The 14,160-nt window shown below is 43.2% G+C and overlaps 1 protein-coding gene across 3 annotated transcripts in view; it reads left to right on the top strand.

Annotated features, from left to right (window-relative positions):
* LOC124803045 (TRAF3-interacting protein 1) overlaps positions 1–14,160 on the top strand; it is a 265,079-nt gene that overhangs the window by 183,330 nt on the left and 67,589 nt on the right. For all 3 annotated transcript variants that reach the window (XM_047264163.1, XM_047264162.1, XM_047264160.1), the window contains 2 exons: positions 4,496–4,661; positions 8,096–8,275. In XM_047264163.1, the coding sequence (XP_047120119.1) occupies positions 4,496–4,661; positions 8,096–8,275 (346 nt within the window). The remainder of the gene's footprint in view (positions 1–4,495; positions 4,662–8,095; positions 8,276–14,160) is intronic.

Raw genomic sequence — 14,160 nt, 5'->3', positions numbered from 1 at the left:
GGGTCTATACAAGAACGATGTACTTGAGGACAATATTATGGAAATGGAAGAGGATGTAGAAGAAGATGAAATGGGAGGTTTGACAGAGCAGTGAAAGAACTGAGTTGAAACAAGGCCCCGGGAGTAGACAACATTCCATTGGAACTACTGATGGCCTTGGGAGAGCCAGTCCTGACAAAACTCTACCATCTAGTGAGCAAGATGTATGAGACAGGTGAAATACCCTCAGACTTCAAGAAGAATATAATAATTCCAATCCCAAAGAAAGCAGGTGTTGACAGATGTGAAAATTACCAAACTATCAGTTTAATAAGCCACGGCTGCAAAATACTAACGCGTATTCTTTACAGACGAATGGAAAAACTGGTAGAAGCCGACCTCGGCGAAGATCAGTTTGGATTCCGCAGAAATGTTGGAACACGTGAGGCAATACTGACCCTATGACTTATCTTAGAAAATAGATTAGGGAAAGGCAAACCTACATTTCTAGCATTTTTAGACTTAGAGAAAGCTTTTGACAATGTTGACTGGAATAGTCTCTCTCAAATTCTGAAGGTGGCAGGGGTAAAACACAGGGAGCGAAAGGCTATTTACAATTTGTACAGAAACCAGATGGCAGTTATGAGTCAAGGGGCATGAAAGGGAAGCAGCGGTTGGGAAGGGAGTGAGACAGGGTTGTAGCCTGTCCCTGATGTTATTCAATCTGTATACTGAGCAAGCAATAAAGGAAACAAAAGAAAAGTTCGGAGTAGGTATTACAATCCATGTAGAAGAAATAAAAACATTGAGGTTCACCGATGACATTGTAATTCTGTCAGAGACAGCAAAGGACTTGGAAGAGCAGTTGAACGGAATGGACAGTGTCTTGAAAGGAGGATATAAGATGAACATCAATGAAAGCAAAACGAGGATAATGGAATGTAGTCGAAATAAGTCGGGTGATGCTGGGGGAATTAGATTAGGAAATGAGACGCTTAAAGTAGTAAAGGAGTATTGCTATTTGGGGAGCAAAATAACTGATCATGGTTGAAGTAGAGATGATATAAAATGTAGACTGGCAATGGCAAGGAAAGCATTTCTCAAGAACAGAAATTTGTTAACATCGAGTATAGATTTAAGTGTCAGGAAGTCGTTTCTGAAAGTATTTGTATGGAGTGTAGCCATGTATGGAAGTGAAACATGGACGATAAATAGTTTGGACAAGAAGAGAATAGAAGCTTTCGAAATGTGGTGCTACAGAAGAATGCTGAAGATTAGATGGGTAGATCACATAGCTAATGAGGAGGTATTGAATAGAATTGGGGAGAAGAGGAGCTTGTGGCACAACTTGACAAGAAGAAGGGACCGGTTGGTAGGACATGTTCTGAGGCATCAAGGGATCACAAATTTAGCATTGGAGGGCAGTGTGGAGGGTAAAAATCATAGAGGGAGCCACAGAGATGAATACACTAAGCAGATTCAGAAGGATGTAGATTGCAGTAAGTACTGGGAGATGAAGAAGCTTGCACAGGATAGAGTAGCATGGAGAGCTGCATCAAACCAGTCTCAAGACTGAAGACAACAACAACAACGCTTACACCATCTGGTATAAGCCTACCGCCCACCATGCTAACGCGGACGCTTTGTCATGTTTCCCAGCGGGCCCCAATCCTGCCTTTGACCAACAGGAGGTCCTCTGCTTTCACATTGATTATGCCTGCCGGGATGCGCTGGACAGTCTGCCTCCTATGGCTGTTCACATTGCTGCAGCTACCCTCCGCTACCCTGTCTTGCAGCAGGCTCTCAACTACGTGGTCCACGGGTGGCCATCCTACATCACTCGTTGGATGCAGTCCAATTTCAGCCCTTGGCGCCACCTGTCCCACAGGCTCTCTGTGGTCGATGATGTTCTTCTGTTGGCCATGGAGTCAGATGCCCATCGGGTGGTCATCCCTCTGGCATTGCAGCTTCGTGTGCTCAGTTTGTTACCCCGCGGGCTCTGGGATATGTCCCGTATGAAAGTTTTTGCTTGCCGGCGTGTGTATTGGCCAGGCATCGATGGCGATATTGAGCGCCTGGTCCGTGGGTGCGCTGTCTGTGCGTGTCACCAGGCGAGTCCCCCTCAGTCATTTGCACTCTGGACTGTGCCTTGCCAGCCCTGGGATCGCATCCATATCGATTTTGCGGGCCCGTTTTTTGGGTCCATGTGGTTACTCATCGTTAATGCCTACTCCAAATACCCATATGTTCTCCGAAAGCATTCCACCACCACAGAGGCTACACTTACGGCCCTGGCCCAGGTTCTCGCCATCGAGGGTCTGCCACATACATCGGTCTCCGATAATGGTCCCCAATTCACGCCGTCCTCCTTCCACGACTTTTGTCAGGCCAACGGTATCAAACATATCCGTAGCCCACCTTTCCACCCTTCTTCCAATGGCGCAACAGAGAGGCTTGTCCGCACTTTTAAACAACAGTTGACTAAGGCAGTCAACACATCTCCAACCACATCAGCCCTCACCCTGTTTTTGAGCACCCATCGCACTACGTCCATTGACGGATGCAGTCCAGCAGAGCTCCTTCATGGGCGACTGCCGCGGACCCTGCTCCATTTGCTGATGCCATCCTCCTCCCGCCTCCACTCCCGGCCCTCACGGCGGTAGGCCCCTGGCACGGCCGTGTGGGCCCGCGAGTACGGGCGCAAGGCGGGTTGGACACCCACCACAGTCGTCGCAGCCCATGGGTGGCATGTGACATTGGTGCAGACATCGAAAGGCTTGGGGCGCCGTCATCATAATCAGCTCCGCCCGCATGCTGCCACCGGGACTCGTCCCACTGCCTCTGTCCCTACCTCCTTCAGGTCAAGTGGTCCTGGAGTCACCATCCCTGCCCCTGGTTGCCATCTCCCTGAGGGCCTGCCGCCAGCCCTCTCTGCTCCGGGTGGATCGGCGGCTCCCTCCCCCGCCCTGGACTCTGAATCGGCTGTCATGGATACCTCTGGCATCCCTCCCTCCCCGCCAATAGCGGTTGATGAGCCCAGCCCCTCTTCCCACTGCCGCCTGCCTTGGCACCGTCCGGGGTGTTTCTGCCCCTACGCACAAGTTCAGAGGGGGAGGGATCTGGTACTGTGCACTGTGGAATTTGAATCCCCGCCAGACATCATGGACGTCGAAGACCTATAGAGGTCTCTGTGGAGGCGCATGCCTCCTGGCCTGCATTTACAGTGAGGGCGCCACAGTGGAACACATGGTTTCAGCAGCCAATAGCAGTGTCCCCGATCGAGTACTTAAGCACCTGCCTGTCACTCAGCCTGCCAGTCTAACCTCGCGTGCGTCTCAAGACATTTCACTTCGCATTAGACAGCGTATTGACTTTCGTGTTTTCTTTGCGAGTGGATGTGGTTGTCTAGTAGGTTTTTTTGACTCTGTTGTTTCATTCTTGTTGTTGTTGTTGTCGTAATGTCCTTCGTTGGTCGTGTCCGTCCTCTCCCATTGTGCTGTTGTTTGCGGGCCGCTCCGCGGGTTCTGCCATGTTTCAGTCACTACAACCCCGCAAGTGTTCTGGTCACCATTACAACATACGTCTTTGTACAGAATTGTATCACACAAATATAACGAGTATAAACAGAAATAATACACCTTTGTTTGGAAAACAGATGCTCAACAGGTGGTGAATACATTCGTTTTTTGTTCTGTAGCAATATCCCTGCTGTTGTGAAACATACCAATATTGAAATAATGCCTCTTAGTTTCAAAATCTAAAGGTGTAAATATATTCAAATTATATATAGCTATTTATAATGATATTTAAGTGTGTTATTTCTGTGTTCAATTTAATTCAGCATTAACTAGCATTTAGGAATACATTAGCATTAACTTGCATGAAGATTGTAAACTTGGAATACAAGAAATCTGCAGTCTGATGTATTCTAACATGATCCCTAGATGGCAGATCGTGCTTGTATAGGCCCTGCATTTTACTGCTCTGTGGCAGAAGGAACATAAAGCTCTGAGTCAGACTACCTGTGGCTCCACCTCCACCATAAGAAGCGTGTAGAAACCAATGGCTCAGCCTTTGAGTCAGTGGTTATGAGGGCAGACAGTGCCAATCTGCAATTGGCTCCAAGCTTCAGAAAACTACCGCGAGAGCGCATGCAGCGAAACGTGCCTCTTCAAGTCAGAAAATACATACTCTGAAACAATGTTTTATGTGCAGTTCACAAAGATTTCTCTTTCTTTCTTTTTTATACAAGTGGTGCCATGGGACAGTGGCACTAGCTGAGAGGCCATCCCTGTTGCATATTCAGATGTGTCAGTCTTGAATGATAAAACACAAATGTGTTTACCTATCAGTGGTTCAGTGCTAAGTAAATATTTGGTGTAATCTGGAAACACACAACTTTGTTTTATATTCTTGTACCTAACTGAGCCAACAGAAATTTACAAAAGAGCTTTGACTGGTGCCAAAATATAAACTATTTTCATATTGGTAATTTGTGATTGTTATTGCTAAACAGGACAGACACTAGTAAATCAGATAAGTGAAAGGGATAAATTGACTGCGGATGATGACAAAATGAAAGAAGAAAATGAACATCCAGAGCCTGTTCCCAGCTCCCAAGGAACAGAACAGAACATAGTGAATCCAGAAACAAAGTCAACAGATATGAAGAATATCACTAGGTAGTGTATTATTATTACAAGTGAGTAACATTTTCTGTTTTCTTTTAGAAGTGCTTGCAATCTTGCCATTATAACAGACTCATAAACATAATACATTGTATAGAAAGATATAATGAATCTATATCTTTCTATACAATGTATTTAAAATCACATGGAGAGTGCAATGGCTGCTTGGAAAGTAACTTCTGGCTGACTATTAATAAAATACTGACCCATTTAATGAAATTTTATTGATTAAATACTCATGCTACAACCATACATTCCTTATTTAAAAACAGTTAATGACACAGTGTAAAATATTGATCACAGTGACTGGTTTCAGCTGCGTATAACCATCTACAGGTATATTTTACATTACAAGGTTACTTGCAATAGATATAAAGGACCTCTGTGGACTGATCTGTCAAAGTGTGACAAACTTCTGTGTACCTTCATTGCAGAAGTGCCAGCAACATTAACCATGATTTGACAAGATCTTGAAAATCTTCATTCAGTAATCTGATTTAACAGTATGTCTTCCTTGTGCTGAAAGACAATGATCATATCTTTCTTTGGAGAAAACATTGGGTGGCATTTTCCAGATTTTTGTTGTGAACTGGTTTGAGACTTTGACATTTTCACAGTGTTCACTTACAGAATCTGTGTGTCATCAGCAGTTCATTGTGACTAAGAAAATAGTCATCTTTCACTACTTGTTGTTGTAAGAATATGAGAGTCAAACCAATTCTGTGCGTTCTAAGGTCACCTCAAAGAATTTTGTGCACCTACTGAGTACAAACCTTGTGATAGCCAATCTTTCAATTACTCTGAACATCCAGAGCCCATTCCCAGCTCCCGAGGTACAGAACAGAACATGGTGAGCCCAGAAACACAACCAACAGTTATGAGGAATATCATAAATTCTATATTATTATCACAAACAAGTAACACTTTCTGTTTTCTCTTAGAAACCGTGGATCTTGCGATTGGTGGGGAGGCTTGCTTGCCTCAGTGATACAGGTAGCTATACCGTAGGTGCAAACACAATGGAGGGGTATCTTTCGAGAGGCCAGACAAATGTGTGGTTCCTGAAGAGAGGCAGCAGCCTTCTGAGTTGATGCAGGGCAGCGGTCTGGATGATTGACTGATCTGGCCTTGTAGCATCAACCAAAATGGTGTGGTACTGTGAATGACTGAAGCCAAGGGGAAACTACAGCCATAATTTTCTCAAGTGCATGCAGACCTACTGTGTGATTAAATACGATGGCATCCTTTTGGGTAAAATATTTCACATGTAAAATGGTCCCCCATTTGGATGTCTGGCCAGAAACTACTTAGGAGGATGTCTTCATCAGAGGTTGTGGAGGGTTTCAGAGTAGAACATTCAGTAAATCATTGAGTAGAACATTGGAAAGGGATATAATAGAAGATGAATGGGTAGCATTGGGAGATGAGAAAGTGGAGACAGCGGAGGATCAAATAGGTAAAAAGACATGTCATAGTGGAAATTCTTGGATAAAACTAGTGATACCGAATTTAACTGATGAAATGAGAATCTAAAAATGCAGCAAATGAATCATGTGAAATGGAATACAAATGTCTAAAAATGAGATTGATAGGAAGTGCAAAATGGTTGAGCAGGAATGCCTGGAGGACAAATGTAAGGATTTAGAAGAATATATCCCTATAAGAAAGACAGATACTGCATACAGTAAAATTGAAGAGGCCTTGTCAAAAAAGAGAAGCAGCTATACAAATATCAAGAGCTCAAATAAAAAACCAGTTCTAAGCAAAGAATGGAATGCTGAAATGTGGAAGGAGTATGTAGAGCATCTATACGAGGGAGATGAATTTGGAGGCAAAATTATAGAACTGGATGAAGACATAGATGAATGTGAGGTGGGAGATATGATAGTGGGAGAAGAACCTGATAGAACAGAGAAAGGCCTAAATCAAAACAAGGCCCCAGGAATAGAAGACATTCTGCCAGAACTACTGATAGGCTTGGGAGAGCGAGCTGAGCCAGAAGTTATACAATATGTATGAGACAGGCAAGTCAGCCTCAGACCTCAAAAAGAATGTAATAGTTCCAATTCCAAAGAAATCAGGTGCTGAAAGGTGTGAATATTACCAAACTATCAGTTTAATAAGTAATGTTTGACAAATGCTAACTTGAATCCTGTACAAAAGAATGGCAAAACTGGTAGAAGCCAACATCATTGAAGTTGAGTTTGGATTACAGAGAAATGTAGGGACATGAAAGATAATCCTGACCCTACAACTTATCTGGAAAATAGGTTAAGGAAAGGCCAACCTACATTTATAGCATTTTTAGACTTACAGAAAGCTTTTGACAGTATTGACTGGAGTACTTTATTTGAAATTCTAAAGGTAGCAGGGTAAAATACAGGGAGTGAAAGGCTATTTACTACTTGAGAGAAACTAGACGGCAGTTATAAGAGTTGATGGGCCTGGATGGGAAGCAGTGTTAGAGAAGGGAGTGACACAGGGTTGTAGCCTGTCCTTGATGTTATTCAATCAGTAATTTGAACAAACAGTAAAGAAACCCAAAGAAAAGTGTTTAGTAGGACTTAATGTTCAGGGAGAAGAAATAAAAACTTTGAGGTTTGCCAATGACAGAGTAATCTGTCAGAGACAACCGTGGACTTGGAAGAGCAGTTTAACAGAATGGACAGTTTCTTGAAAGGAGGTTATAAGATGAACATCAACAAAAGCTAAATGAGAATAATGGAATGTAGTCGAATGAAATCAGATGATGCTCATGGTATTAGATTAGGAAATGAGACACTGAAAGTAGTATATGAGTTTTGCTATTTGGGCAGCAAAGTAACTGGTGATGGTCGAAGCAGAGAGGATACAAAATATAGACTAGTAATGACAAGAAAAGCATTTCTGAAGAAGAGAAATTTGTTGATATTGAGTATAGATTTAGATGTCAGGAAGTCTTTTCCGAAAGTGTTTGTGGAGTATAGCCACGTGTGGAAGTGAAACGTGGACGATAAACAGTTTAGAAAAGAAGAGAATATAAGCTTTTGAAATATGGTGCTACAGATGAATGCTGAAGATTAGGTGAGTGGACCATATATTTAATGTGGTACTTAACAGAATTCACCACTCATAACATTCTCTCAATAAACTGCACAAATTTTATGGCGTATCTCTACAATTTTTGGTTTTTTACCTGCAGAAAATAAATAATTGCACACATTCCCAATCATCAGCTTTCATTATAGTAGCACACTATAATGCTTCAAGCAGCAGGTCAGTGATCTCCCATCTCAGTAGCAAAGGCACACTGGCCTAAGCTGGATATTGGTGAACAGGACACATTATTAGGCACCTTTTTTCTTGTTTTGCAGTTACTCTCTAACAACTATTATGTGTTTTGGAATGGTTACTATGATTTTCAGATATTATGTTTGTTCTCCTTACAGCAGCAACAATAATATTACCAACAACAATGTTCACAATGGAGAAGGAAGTGTTGCGGCGCCAAAAGTGAATGTAATCAGACCGAAGACAGCTCGTCTGGGAAGTGCCAGGCCTATGAGTGCCAGGCCAGCTGCTCCACGGATAAGAGATCGTGGCGAGGTGGTGGTGCCTGCGGAAGTCCAGTGAGTACCTGCAAGAGTACCCATTGAAAACTTCATCCGTTCAAATCTAAAGAGAGAATATATCAACAAAAATAATCAATTCTAAAAGTATAATGTAACCAGTGGAAAAATGCTCCTACCAGGGTACAAAAATGTGAATATGTTACGGTTTATTTAAAGGACTGACTGAAAAGTGGGGTACCACCTTCCTCAGCGCCTTTATGTATTTTCCCAAAAATTTGGCACACAAATGTATTCCCACTTTTTTTTAAATATGCAACTTACCCTGAGGGACTGATGACCTTCGCTGTTTAGTCCCCCTTAAACATCCCAACAACCACCACCACCACCAACTTACCTCAAACTCCCGCAAGCTCTTTGAACTGTAACCCTCTCACTCTAACTACTCCATCACTGTAAATTGCTCATACCCTTCCAATCCCAGTTGTCCTTTCTCACTCGTTCAGCCAAACTCATTGTCATTATCTCTTTGTTTCTCTCTGTCATTGTCTCCTATGTCACACCCATAGTCCCCTTCATTCTGTCCTACTTTTACAGTCTCATCTCACTGTCAGTGACTTGCTCTTTCTCTCCCTTACTGCTGGTATCTCATTTCTACCTTCCAAATGCTGCTGTCTCATCTCACTGTTACTATCTCTCTCTTACTCATTGTAGCATAATATACTGTGTCTCATTTTGACTGGCTCTCACCCACCTCCACTTTCTCTTTCTCTTTCTCTTTATTTCCCCCTACCCAGCACTGTCTGCTTCGCTCTTTAGCACTGTTCTGTCACTGTCAACTATGTTCCATTGCCATCCCGTCCCTCTTTTTCTCTCACACTGCCATTGTCTCCTTTGCTCTAACACAACCCCTGTCTGTTATCTTCTAGTATTTAATAATTTTCCATCTCTGTCCATTGTCACTGTCTTCTCTTCCTCCTCCTCTTTCAGCATAAAGAAGTCCAAATAAGAAAATATTCGCGTCCTCTGTACTCCAATAGCATGTTTCTGCTGGTTCCCTTCTTTTCTCTGCTGCAGGAGGGAATGTAACTCACACGAATAGAAATGTGTTGGTCAGTGAAATTTATGTGAAATTGAAATAACAGGATGTATATGACTCGGGACAACCGGGAATTTTTTAGAATTCCAGCAATTTTTCATTCTTTCAGTTTTCTGTTAAATTTTTGTAATTTTGAATGGTAAGAACCAATACTCTAACAAAGGATATTACTGTATCCTGCTACTGCAGAATAATACTTCAACAGTGAAACATAAATGAGAGAAAATAACGAAAATAACTTAAATTGCAAAGGAAATGCGCCTTATACGACGACGACACACAGTGCTCATGCAAGCATCTGCCAACAGCAAAATGTGTCAAAGGCCTTAGGAAGACTACGTGCATAGTGTACGTGATGTCTCTGTCAGGTGAATCCTCGTCGCATCTAAAAATAAACTTTCTGCAGAAAAAAAGGGGTCGGAGCAATACGTGCTAAGCGGAGTAAAGCCGAACGGATGAATGCCAGTCGCTGTCTGATTATGTGGTTGATGGGGTTTGTGAATGATCAGCGTTGTTATAATTACTAGCAAAATCCGTAGATTCAGACTACCAGAATGGAAATAAATGACTAACAGGTGAGAAAGATTATGTTTTATCTTCTCTGTGTATCCAAGAAAATGAAATGTTGACAGAAAATTTTAGGCCAGATCCCTGTACTAGTAAGGACCAGTTGTACAGTCCCCGACTAGCAGCCGCTTAAGTTCTATTCTGGTAGTAACACAGAAAACTTGCTCTATGAACATGTAACAATGCCTAACTGGAGAATAATCATGGGATAATTAAACCTGTGATTCTGACAGGGTTAGTGAAGTTAATCGGTGAACAAATTTAGACAATGGCAGGAATAGCTACAGAATTGACGATGACAAGATTGTTTGTTAGAATGAGGAAGGAGAAGAAACTGGGACATCACACAAATTATGGAAGAGTAAGATGATTCCAAATTTATATAAAAATTTCTGAAGATGGATATGTGTGTGTGTGTGTGTGTGTGTGTGTGTGTGTGTGTGTGTGTGTGTGTGCGTGCAAGTGTATACCTGTCCATTTTCCCCCTAAGGTAAGTCTTTCCACTCCCGGGATTGGAATGACTCTTTACCAGCTTCCTTATAACCCACATGCTTTCAGCTTTCCCTCTCCTTCCCTCTTTCCTGATGAAGCAACCATGGGTTGCAAAAGCTTGAAATTTGAGTGTGTGTTTTTTATTGTTTTTATTGTCTCTATCAAAATACCAATGCTTTCGTTTGGTAAGTTACAGCTTCTTTATTTTTTATACACACACACACACACACACACACACACACACACACACACACACACACACACAAAATTCAAGCTTTCGCAACCCAAGGTTGCTTCATCAGGAAAGAGGGAAGGAGAGGGAAAGACGAAAGGATGTGGGTTTTAAGGGAGAGGGTAAGGAGTCATTCCAATCCTGGGAGCGGAAAGACTTAACTTAGGGGGAAAAAGGGACAGGTATACACTCGCACACACACACATATCCATCCACACATATACAGACACAAGCAGACATATGTAAAGCCAAATAGTTTTGGCAGAGATGTCAGTCAAGGCGGAAGTACAGAGGCAAAGATGTTGTTGAAGGTGAGGTACGAGCAGTGGCAACTTGAAATTAGCGGAGGTTGAGGCCTAGTGGGTAACAGGAAGAGAGGATATATTGAAGGGCAAGTACCTATCTCTGGAGTTCTGATAGGTTGGTGTTAGTGGGAAGTATCCAGATAACCCGGACGGTGTAACACTGTGCCAAGATGTGCTGGCTGTGCACCAAGGCATGTTTAGCCACAGGGTGATCCTCATTACCAACGAACACTGTCTGCCTGTGTCCTTTCATGTGAATGGACAGTTTGTTGATGGTCATTCCCACATAGAAAGCTTCACAGTGTAGGCAGGCCAGTTGGTAAATCACGTGGGTGCTTTCACACGTGGCTCTGCCATTGATCGTGCACACCTTCCGGGTTACAGGACTGGAGTAGGTGGTGGTGGGAGGGTGCATGGGACAGGTTTTACACCGGGGGCGGTTACAAGGGTAGGAGCCAGAGGGTAGGGAAGGTGGTTTGGGGATTTCATAGGGATGAACCAAGAGGTTATGAAGGTTAGGTGGATGGCGGAAAGACACTCTTGGTGGAGTGGGGAGGATTTCATGAAGGATGGATCTCATTTCAGGGCAGTATTTGAGAAAGTCGTATCCCAGCTGGAGAGCCACATTCAGAGTCTGATCCAGTCTACATCTACATCTACATTTATACTCCGCAAGCCACCCAACGGTGTGTGGCGGAGGGCACTTTACGTGCCACGGTCATTACCTCCCTTTTCTGTTCCAGTCATGTATGGTTCGCAGGAAGAACGACTGTCTGAAAGCCTCCGTATGTTCTCAAATCTCTCTAATTTTACATCCGTGATCTCCTCAGGAGGTATAAGTAGGGGAAAGCAATATATTCAATACCTCATCCAGAAACGCACCCTCTCGAAACCTGGCGAGAAAGCTACACTGTGATGCAGAGCGCCTCTCTTGCAGAGTCTGCCACTTGAGTTTGCTAAACATCTCCGTAATGCTATCACGATTACCAAATAACCCTGTGACGAAACGCGCCGCTCTTCTTTGGATCTTCTCTATCTCCTCCCTCAACCCGATCTGGCACGAATCCCACACTGATGAGCAATACTCAAGTATAGGTGGAACGAGTGTTTTGTAAGCCACCTCCTTTGTTGATGGACTACATTTTCTAAGGACTCTCCCAATGAATCTCAACCTAGTAACCACCTTACCAACAATTAATTTTATATGATCATTCCACTTCAAATCGTTCCGCACGCATACTGCCAGATATTCTACAGAAGTAAATGCTACCAGTGTTTGTTCTGCTATCATATAATCATACAATAAAGGATCCTTCTTTCTATGAATTCGCAATACATTACATTTGTCTATGTTAAGGGTCAGTTGCCACTCCCTGCACCAAGTGCCTATCTGCTGCAGATCTCCTGCATTTCGCTACATTTTTCTAATGCTGCAACTTCTCTGTATACTACAGCATCATCCAGGAAAAGCCGCATGGAACTTCCGACACTATCTACTAGGTCATTTATATATATTGTGAAAAGCAATGGTCCCATATCACTCCCCTGTGGCACGCCAGAGGTTACTTTAACGTCTGTAGACGTCTCCCCATTGATAACAACATGCTGTGTTCTGTTTGCTAAAAACTCTTCAATCCAGCCACACACTTGGTCTGATATTCTGTAGGCTCTTACTTTGTTTATCAGGCAACAGTGCGGAACTGTATCGAACGCCTTCTGGAAGTCAAGGAAAACAGCATCTACCTGGGAGCCTGTATCTAATATTTTCTGGGTCTCATGAACAAATAAAGCGAGTTGGGTCTCACACGATTGCTGTTTCCGGAATGCATGTTGATTCCTACAGAGTAGATTCTGGGTTTCCCAAAAACGACATGATACGCGAGCAAAAAACATGGTTCTAAAATTCTACAACAGATCGACGTCAGAGATATAGGTCTGTAGTTTTGCGCATCTGCTCGACGACCCTTCTTGAAGACTAGGACTACCTGTGCTCTTTTCCAATCATTTGGAACCTTCCGTTCCTCTAGAGACTTGTGGTACACGGCTGTTAGAAGGGGGGCAAGTTCTTTCGCGTACTCTGTGTAGAATCGAATTGGTATCCCGTCAGGTCCAGTGGACTTTCCTCTGTTGAGTGATTCCAGTTGCTTTTCTATTCCTTGGACACTTATTTTGATGTCGGAAAGTATCCTGTCACAGGCTGGGCACTTTTGGGGTTCTTCTGTGGGAGGTTCTGGGTTTGAGGGGATGAGGAAGTGGCTCTGGTTATTTGCTTCTTACCAGGTCGGGAGGGTTGTTGCCCCTCCCCCTCCGGCGGGAACGTCTCGCACCATACGAGTGTAACCCCAAATGTTTGTATGGTAGAGTAATGATGGTTTATGTGTACGTGGAGACAGTGTTTGTGCAGCAATTGTCAGGAACCGGCACGCCTTCCCACTTGGGAAACGGCGCGTTAGACTGCGCAGCTAGCTGGGCGGGCTACCTTGGCATGTAAAGAACGCTGCAAAATTGTGTAGTGCCATGTCCAGGGCCCACTGCTGGTTAGTGAGAGCTCACTGCTGCTCAGTGAGAGATTGAAGAATTTCTTCCACTGACAAATCAGCCATAGTGAACTGCGAAATAAAACACATCGAGTAGAATACTGCACTTGTGACAAAAATGCTGTAACATTGTACAAACACAATATCAGAATTCCCATCAACCAAACTTTATTCCACTTTCAGAAGAAGCAATACACCAAGACGCTGAATGATATAGAAATGTGTACAACAGCTCTTACTAATAAAGCACAGTGCAACAGGTCAGCTTGCAATCATCATGGTAAACATTAATTTGGCTGAGGGCTCAGCAAGTTGGGCTGTGTAAGACTGTTCTGCACACGGTGCAGCACTTTCTGTGCCAATGTGAGGTGATCATTTTATGGCAGTCATGGAGACACACGCCATTTGATTATGCACATTCACTCTACAGAGTTACAACACTGTGGGTATGTGGATGTTTTCATTTTAGAAATAAGTCTCTTTAAAGGTCCACAAGAAGTTTTGAAGCCAGCTGAGATCCTAGAACATCATATTACCATGTGATCTGGTTCTTGACAGCTTCTTTGGGAAGCAAATTTCAACATATCCCACGAAAACTGGAGGAAATGAGTTACATGCATCATGAAAAGAATAGTTGCTACTCACCATATACTGGAGATGCTGAATTGCAGATAGGCACAACAAAAAAGGCTGTCAGAAAATGAGCTTATTGC

The sequence above is a fragment of the Schistocerca piceifrons genome, chromosome 6 (assembly GCF_021461385.2).
Source record: "Schistocerca piceifrons isolate TAMUIC-IGC-003096 chromosome 6, iqSchPice1.1, whole genome shotgun sequence".
Lineage (NCBI taxonomy): Eukaryota > Metazoa > Arthropoda > Insecta > Orthoptera > Acrididae > Schistocerca > Schistocerca piceifrons.
Note: the sequence above shows the minus strand (reverse complement) of the source record. Positions and strands in the feature narration are given on the sequence as shown.